Below are 9,322 nucleotides of genomic sequence, written 5' to 3'. Positions count from 1 at the left end.
CAAAAGTCCCACCAGCCAACCTGCTCCAGTGTGGGCATTCGCTCTGCCACGGGCTACAGGCTCCAGCGGCGACTTGCCCCAATGCGGGCTTCCCACGGGCTACAGACCCCTTCAGGCATCCGCCCACACGACACGGGGTCCCTCTGCCCCATGGTGGACATCTACACCTGCTCATGGGCTGCAGGGGGACAACCCGCTTCACCATGGTCTGCACCATGACCCAGGGGACTCTCTGCTCCAGCACCTGGAGCACATCCCCGCCATCTCTCTTCACTGACCTTGGTGTCTTCACAGATTCTCACTCCTCCATCTCTGTGCCAGCTGTTGAGGCGCAGTTCTTTTTCCCCGTTCTTAAATATGTTATCACAGAGGCGTTCCTCTCCTATCACTTTATTGATAGGCTCAGCCTTGGCCAGCGACGGGTCCCTCTTTGGAGCCCGCTGGCATTGCTCTATCAATCTTGGGAAACTTCCAGCAGCTTCTTGCAGAAGCCACCCTGCAGCTCCTCCACACTCCCGCCGCCAAAATCCAGCCAGGCCAACCCAAACACAGAGTAAAGGAGAGCTGGGGTGAGAGGCTCTGCCGACCTTCTCAAGGGATTTCAGATTTGAGTTTGCACCTGGAGGTTGGCACATCTTTCGTTCTTTCGCCCAGCATGTGTGTTTTCACAACATGGGGTGATACCATCCCGTACTGCTGTGCGTTCCTGCAGGGAGCCGTGTGCCACACTTCGACCTGATGTTAGAGATTGCATTTTGAGCATGGAAGGGGAGGATGTCTTCGAGGATGGAAGGGGAACCTGTGCAAAAACTACGAGAGATTATTTGACTGATGTGCTGCAGTGAGATTGACTGACAAGGGAATGAAAGAAAAAGGGGGTCCTGGAGATATCTGGGGAGAAAGGCAGCAGGATTCAGGAAAACTAAGACATCTAGGAGAGAGAAGAGGGAGCAGTCAGTGGTGCTCATGTGGCAGGAGGCTGGTATAGTTACATAGAAGCTTTCACCCAGGTAACAACAGCACCCATGGTGTGCTCTCGATTGCCTGACAGGAGAATGCCTGTGTCCTGGTGAATGAGTCACCACCAGTTAGTTAGATGATCCCTACAGAAACCTCTCATCTGCACCACAAAGGCCACATTGTTTCTTCTCCCTGCTGCAAGCACAAGCAGCAAATCCAGCAGAAAGCCAGCCTGTTCTTTGAGGCAGTTTCTCTGACGTAGATGAACCTCGGAAGTGAAGTGTGTGACATCAGGAAGATGTTTTAATCTGAATTATGCTTGCTCATCTGAGTAACAGGTGCCTTTATCCTATTTTCATTATCTGACAGCCAGGGCTGCTGCCAGCATGAGTAAGAACGGTTTGAGTCACAGGGATAGAATAGTTCATTTCTTTCTGGAGGCTGCTGTCAGAGATGACCAGGCCCAAAAGTCCATCAGAGGGATGAATGATGTGTAGATGAATGAGGGGAGAAACCTACTCCTGAAAGAAATAAAGCATCCCTCATGAATAACGCAGAGCGTTACTTCAAGATACAAGATGTCTAAAACCTGTTGTACATTGAATGTGAATGTGAGCGAGACTTAGCTGCTCCGCAGCTGAATGCAACCTATAAATAACTTAAAACTGCCACATTTCATTTTTATTTTTCAACACTGACTATATATTTGGCCTGGTACCAGTGCGCATCTGGAAACAAACCTGTCCCAATCTCTGACAGCGCCCAGCGTAAAAAAACACTCTTTACTTTGCACCGTGCAGGCTCCATCTATGGTACTTGGTAGAGCAGGACCTGTGTTTTTTAAGACATGGATGCCAGCAGAGGTGGCATGGAGAGCACCAGTAACAGCTAAATACACATACTCTCCTGGAGTGGTGCTTAGTTGGAGGGGTCCCTGGCCAGCATTAACCTCCATGGGTAGGCCAGGCAGGGACATTGCCTGGAACAGTGCTGGTTGGTCCAAGGTAATGCCAAGACAGGAATTGTGATAACGGTATTACACTATGAACAATCCACTGAATATATCCCTTGTCCCAATTCAATTTGCCACGGTCAGTATCGCCTTGCAGTCTTGCTGGTGGTCACTATGTAGGTGCAACATGCTGAAAGCATTCAGGATTTTTTCCCATAGTTTTATTTTTATTACAGATGTACTTATTCTGGGCAGTCTTGCAATAGCAAGAAATTCTGTATCGAGACCCTTTTTGCCTCAGAAGTGAAGTGTTACTCAAGAGACTTTACAGGTCATTCTTTACCCTGCAGATGGGTGTAGTGCAAAGATCACTGATCCGGTCATAGAATATTTTAGGTTGGAAAAGACCTTTAAGATCATTGTCTCCAACCATTAACTCAGAACTGCCAAGTCCACCACTAAACCATGTCCCTGAGCACCACATCTGCACAGCTTTTAAATACCTCCAGGAATGTTGACTCAACCATTTCCCTGGACAGCCTGTGCCAGTGCTTGACAACCCTTTCTATGAAGGATTTTTTCGTAATATCTTATCTAAACCTCCCCTAGTGCAACTTCAGGCCATTTCCTCTTGTCCCATCGCTTGTTACATGGGAAAAGAGACTGACACCCACCTCGCCACAACCTTCTTTCAGAGAGTTATAGAGAGCGATGTAGAGCTAAGCAAGCCAGTCTGTCCACATGAGGCTGTACAGTGCCAGAGATACTTGCTCAGGGCCTGAATGCAGACAAGGCATTTTTGTTGATAAAATATCTATGAACACAAAGAAGGGGAGTAGAGAATGAGTATTCCTCGTCTCTTCCATAGAGGAGGTAAGGACATCAGATAATAGTTCAAAGTAAAAAAAAAAGTGATGGTGACTTTTTTTAAAGAACACGTGGTTGATCTACAAACCTTCTTGCCACAGGATATTTACAGGTGATACTAAAAGTTTATGCACATTCAAGGGACAATGCTCATGGAAAAGAAATCCATTGTCTGTTACTAAAACCGTTGTAACCATATCTGGCATAGGAGATAGCTGAGCTCCAAAGGATGAAACTAGGTACACGAATATTTGGGGGAAATATCATATATCGTTGTGATGCCATTCCTCTATTCTTCCCCAGCCATTTACTGTTGGATTCCAAGTAACTGTGCACTGTGTTCTGCTACATGCTGTGGTTGTGGCCTGGGACCCCAGCACAATATCCCTTTAGAAGTGAGAGGAAACTTTGGGTTTTCCCCTAGAATGGACCTCACATGGATTGTAATGAGGAGTTTCTCTCTGTGTCTCATCTGAAAGGCAGCATGTAAAAATAAGCTTTGAAGGAGGCTGAGTAGGTTTTCCACAGACTTTCATAGCTATATTCTGGCAAATAAGAAAAGAGTATTCCCTTTTTTTTTTTCCTAGAATTACATTTAGATGCACATGATCTTTGAGAGTTTTTCGCTGTAGAACAAACAAGGCCTGGAAAAACCAAAAGCAGAGAAGACCTCAACAGAGTACTCATTTGGTGTCAGCCCCTGATGGTCTGATCCTTTGACTCTCTTGCCTACACCTTCATGCAGTTCTGCTTAATGTCTGTAGGTCAGCCCTTCCAAAACTGGGAGGAGACACCTTGTATGGTACATTAGTGCTCTGCACTCCGGAATTAGAGTAACTCTCTGAGATGTGACATTTCTTCATGCCAAACTAAGTCTTCTTGATGCCAAACCAGATGAGCTCTATCTTGAAAGCCAAGAAGCTGTGAGATATTATAAAAGATCGAGAGAGTACTAATGACACCCTTTCCAAACAAGGTGAAAGTTGTTTATACTGTCCTTGAGCTTTCAAATTATACCTCATAAAATATCTCTTCCTTTCTCGCTGTTATCTCAGCTCCTTGGCTTGTTAGGGGATGCATTTGCTATACCTAAATTTAATGTCTTCTCTTTGTTATAAGAGTGAGAAACACCAGCACCATGTTTAACCTCTCTGTTTTTAAGCCTAGTGTTTCTTAAGGTTCATGTGGAACCACCTCTTTATTCTCTGGCAAAGGGCTGTGCTATTCATGTAGAGGAGACTAGGCTGAATTTTCGTAGCTGAAATCTGCCACCGAAGCGGTTGCTTCTGCTTCTGCCTGTACTTGACACAAGTAAAACCCCCTACTTGGAGGCTGGCCCTGTGCACTGTGGAGGGCTGTTTCCTGGCGTTAATGATCCTCTGTGACCCTCTTCACCTGGCAATTATTGCCCTTCGTATTTTTCCCAGAAGCAGTCTCTGATGTCAAGAAGACAATGGTTTGTTTTTAATTGGAGATTTACTGAATTGCAGAGAACTGGCTGGAGTTTGCTTTTCATGCATTGCTCTGTGTATTGCTGGGTAGATTCTGTAATGCTAAAGTAATGGAGAGGTTAGTCTGTCTTTGGTGTATTTTGAAATTCCTCATTTCAGAGTGCTGAAGGCAAAGGCTAAGGTACCTATTCCTTAAAGCCATGTGCTACTGGAGAAATATGTGACTATGATCCCCTATACATGAATCTTTTTCTAAAGTCTTATTCCAGCTTCATGAATAATGTCCTTTCTTTACCTCAACTTCATGGCAAAAATACAGTAAAAGACATTTATTTGACATTGTGGAAAGTGAGTACGACATGGGGCAGAATAGAAATCAGAATTTGGGGATATTCTGTCTACCTATGTGAATTGGAGAGAAATTACAGCCTGACAGTGTCTGTGCTTTCCTATCTGTAAAACAGGGACATGGATACATTCCTATCTTATGGGAGAGCTGTGAGTCCCAAGTTAATTACAAAGTCTGTGACAAATCTTAGAAGTTCAAATGTGAAATAGCATGTCAGCGTGTAATATTAATGTTTTGTAATCTCCCTAAACTGGCTCTGTGGATATCTCTCTAGTGAGAGGGGTATAGGGATATCAAAAGAAATCTTTTTTCACCTCAACCATATTCTTTAGAACCCAAAATGAAAGCTGTTTCCACCAACTGCCATCTCTGCAGCCATCTGGAAAATCACATTTTCTGAAGCTTTCCTTCTCTTCATCAGCTGTAACTAAAGCTATAAAATGGAAAGATGTCCCCAGTTTAATTAACACCCCTGTAGTTCAAAAGCTGATCTTAGTAATGAGAGGCAATTACAGCCTTTATTGAGGGACAGTCAGGTGGAACAAACCCAGCATCAATCTATTGAAGACACTTCCCTTTCCAGGTAATTTGGAAACTGCTTTTTATGATGAATAAGATACCTGGCCCAATGCAACAGTGAACCTCTTTGTTTTGTAACCTGAAAAGAACTTTCTATTTTGAGTTATGTGCTTCTTTTGTGATCCTTTTTTTATATCCCATCCACCTGCCAACAACAAGCAACCAAGCTAAGAAAATGCCTGTTGCTTTTTGGAGGGCATTCTTGCTGTTTTTTTCAGTTATTTTTCTTGTCCACTATTGCTTTTTTTATTTTGAAGGTTGATGGATGTTCATATTTTTGTTCTAGCAAAACTGCGGGCTCCATGGTGTGCCCACATCCTGAGCACTGTGTGGAGTTCCGGTTTCTGCACCTCAGAAATGATGTAGTAGAGCTAGAGAAGGACATTGAAATGATCAAGGGAATGCGATTTCGGCTGTGGCTGCAGTTCAGATAGAAAAAAACTGAGAGGAGAGATAAAGCTGAGGTTGGCTGAAGTCGTGAAGGTGGTAGAAAAGGTAGACATAGAACTTTGATACTAGAGCTAAGGGGCAGTAGCTGAGACACGGAGATCTGCTTGAAATTTCGAAGTACTTTTTTAGGCAGCAGACAGTGAACTTCTGGAATCTGTTTCCACAGGAGATTGAAGAGGTGGGTAGTGTCAAGAGTTTCAGAAAAAGCATTAAGGCGATTTCAGAGCAGCAGGTCCATGACCTGAGACTAAAGGTGATGGGCAGCGCTGAGGCAGTACGAGGAGAATGGTCGGCAGGGAATGGCCGTGCTCTCCTGGTCTGCTTCTGTGGTATCTCAGGTACTGTCTGGCCTCCAGCTTCTGATATGTGAGAGTGTGGGTCTTCTGTACGGCCAGTGTCTCCTCTGCCAGCCCTGTATGGATATCCTGATATCTCAGGGGCGATAGCTACATACCTCTTTCTTGAAAACTGATTTAAACCCTCCGTGTCTACAAAGCAGGCACCTGCACAGGAGTGAGTCTGAAGGTGGAGCTCTACGCATGATTTAAGATGTTTGTATTTGACGGGTAGTTGTCTACCTGTGCAGCAGGTGTCTAAACTCTTCTGCAGTCAACACACGTCTAGTCAGTGTGACAGGGATCTAGTGAATACAGTCACTGGAACAGTCAGTCCTGTCATTTCATCTCATCATAAGGCAGACTTGGAAGGGTCAGTTAAGTAACTCACTGCTGCCTGTTTTCACTAAATCTTTGTTGACTGCAGTGGGAGCTTGGACACTGAGCACACATGTAGATAACAAAAATTAGGTGGCTTAATCTTGAACTGAGTTCTGTCCAAAGATTTCTATTATAGTGACTGTGGAGAAATAAATGTCTTTTGAGAATAACTCATTGGCCTTTTTTAGACACCCAGGGGTGGATGAGAGAAACTGCACTTGTGAAGTGTGTATTTCTATTAACTGGCTTTAAGGGGAGTCTAGATAGTGGCACCCACATGGTCAATGTGCACCATGGCCAGGTGAGTCCCAGCCATCCCATTTTGGAGACTTTGGTACTGTCGCTTAGAATCTCAGCCATAAGAAATGTAGATTTTTTTAAAGCTGCTTGATGGGAAAAAGTGAAATTATAATTTCAAAACAGCCCCCAGAGACTTACTGTTTGATTTGGAATAAAGGCTTAACCATGATTTCGTTGTCTGTAAACTATGCTGTGAAACATGCTACATACTCTGTCCTGGATTACTTTAACATTCTGATGAAATGGCCTTTGCCAGGCTAGATGTAAAACTATAAAAAAGGTTGTTTATTCTTCAATAACTAAAAGTAGAGCAAGCATTAAATCCCTAGAGTCCTATGGTGTTCCAGCAGTCAGTGGCTTCCATAGAGTGTCTAGGAGAAAGGTTTGTTTGGTATGGAAGAGTTTGAAAAGGAATTTCTTCTGTTGATTGGTCTGTGGATGTTGTCACATCCATGCTGCCAGCAAACACAGAGTTTGGATGCCATCAGTGTACTCTGGTTTTGGGACATGGCAATGCCAACTCTTCTCAAAAATACTGTGGAAAAGTCCACCTATTTCCAAATTTTCCACTATTGCATGTGATAACTGAATGGACATGAAATTTCTTTAGCAAATGAACACCATATGATCTTGTTTAAGAGACTTGCACAGTTGTCTGAGGTAGGATGGATCGTCCGCTCTTTCACCTTTCCCACACTCCTGTGTCTACAGCTTTGTTGTTCTGTGTCTTAATTGCTTCAGACACAGGGTGTGGATGAGGAGATAGGAAGATTCCGTGACTGCCATGTTCCCATAGTGCTGGATCTGTCTGTGCCATCAAGAGTCTCTGTGATTCACGTGGCTTGCATGACGGGGGAGCTGTGGTCATCACCTGCCTTGCTGACTGTCCCATCTTTTCCTTCCCCCTCCCAGGTTATGGACATGCTGCCCCAGGGACGGACGCGGGGAAGGCCTTTTGCATGTTCTACGCGGTCCTGGGGATCCCACTGACACTCGTCATGTTCCAGAGCTTGGGCGAGCGCATGAACACCTTCGTCAAGTACCTCTTGAAACGCATCAAAAAGTGCTGTGGGATGAGGAGCACCGAGGTCTCCATGGAAAACATGGTCACTGTGGGTTTCTTCTCCTGCATGGGAACACTCTGCATTGGAGCAGCAGCCTTTTCCCAGTACGAGGAATGGAGCTTTTTCCACGCTTACTATTACTGCTTTATAACATTGACTACGATAGGGTTTGGAGACTATGTGGCCCTGCAGACCAAAGGGGCCCTTCAGAAGAAGCCGCTCTACGTGGCTTTTAGCTTTATGTACATTCTAGTGGGGTTGACAGTCATCGGGGCATTTCTAAATCTGGTTGTTCTCAGGTTCTTAACCATGAACAGCGAGGACGAGAGGCGGGATGCCGAGGAACGGGCGTCCCTGGCAGGGAACCGCAACAGCATGATTATCCACATCCAAGAGGACTCCCAGCATGGTCGGCCCCGGTACAAGGCCGAAGTAACAGACCTTCAGTCCGTTTGTTCCTGCATGTGTTACAGGTCCCACGAGTACACCAGCCGGGTGGTGTCCCACCAAAATTCATTCAGCTCCAAGCTGAACCCCCAGTACTTTCACTCCATCTCTTACAAGATAGAGGAGATCTCTCCAAGCACATTAAAAAACAGCCTTTTCCCATCTCCCGTCAGCTCCATCTCACCTGGGTTGCACAGCTTTACGGATAACCACAGGCTGATGAAAAGGCGAAAGTCCATTTAAAGGGATTTGTCTTCTTTTGCTTCCCTTGTTTTCCCCAGTTCTTCTCCGTTGTTTGGGTTGTTTTCTTTGTTTTTGTTCCTTGAGTGAGACGGAGCGAGGCCAAAGGGAGTAGAGAAAGCCAGTCCTCCTCTGAGACTCAGCTCTTGAGCATGAAGCATGGATTTTTACCGTTCCAGCAAAGTATGCCTTACATTACCCCCTCGGTGGATGTCAGAGGGTTCAAGGTGACGTGAAGTGGGTACCAAATCCAAAGTTGCACACACAGCTGGGAGCCTTCATGTGCCGCTGGCACTCCTGACCTAATAAACTATATTTTCCTCACGAGCAGGTTGCAGCGTGCGTGCGTGCGTGTTGAGTGCGTCCGTGCGTGTGTGTGCGCGTGCAATTCCACAACTAGTGCCATGTGACAAAAAATCAAAGCATCAGGTATTACTTTTTTTTTCTTTTTTTTTTTTCTTTTTTTTTCCCTTGAAGCAATTGTGTTCCAGCTTGCTTTAAACTTTTAGATTGCTTCCAAAAGGAATGGGGAGGGTGGGAGGGCAGCCAATTTGGTTTGGGTTTTTATTTATTTTTTGCCAAGACAAGCATGCGCCATACGCAGTCAATATACCAGGTGTATCATGATAAATTTTTTAACGCTAGGTTTTAGATTGTATTAACATTTAAAAAAGGCAGGAAAAGATGGATCATTTTAGCTTGCCAGTTCAAAATTTAAAAAAATAAAATAAAATAAAGCATGCACTTTGTAAAACTGGTATGCATAATAAAAACACAAGAAAAACTAGCAATGGAATTAATAATCAAAAGCAAATAATCCTATTGATTTAACTATATTTACTTTTATCATTTTCAACTGTTCCAACAATTTGCAAGTGAAATTTTTTATGAGAAATTGGGAGAATTGTTGGAACCAAAGAGTGTATTTTGTTATTTTAATTTTATTT

The 9,322-nt window shown here is 44.3% G+C and overlaps 1 protein-coding gene across 1 annotated transcript; it reads left to right on the top strand.

Annotated features, from left to right (window-relative positions):
* Window positions 1-5,774: 5,774 nt before the first annotated feature.
* Window positions 5,775-8,378, top strand: KCNK9 (potassium channel, subfamily K, member 9; the record flags this gene model as incomplete). Its single annotated transcript, XM_009875554.1, has 2 exons — window positions 5,775-5,946; window positions 7,537-8,378. Coding segments are annotated over 2 exons (1,014 nt in total), but the record flags the coding sequence as incomplete, so codon positions are not given.
* Window positions 8,379-9,322: the final 944 nt, after the last annotated feature.

The sequence above is a fragment of the Apaloderma vittatum genome, unplaced genomic scaffold (assembly GCF_000703405.1).
Source record: "Apaloderma vittatum isolate BGI_N311 unplaced genomic scaffold, ASM70340v1 scaffold13798, whole genome shotgun sequence".
Taxonomy (NCBI): domain Eukaryota; kingdom Metazoa; phylum Chordata; class Aves; order Trogoniformes; family Trogonidae; genus Apaloderma; species Apaloderma vittatum.
The sequence above is the reverse complement of the archived record's forward strand: the minus strand, read 5'-3'. Positions and strand labels throughout refer to the sequence as shown.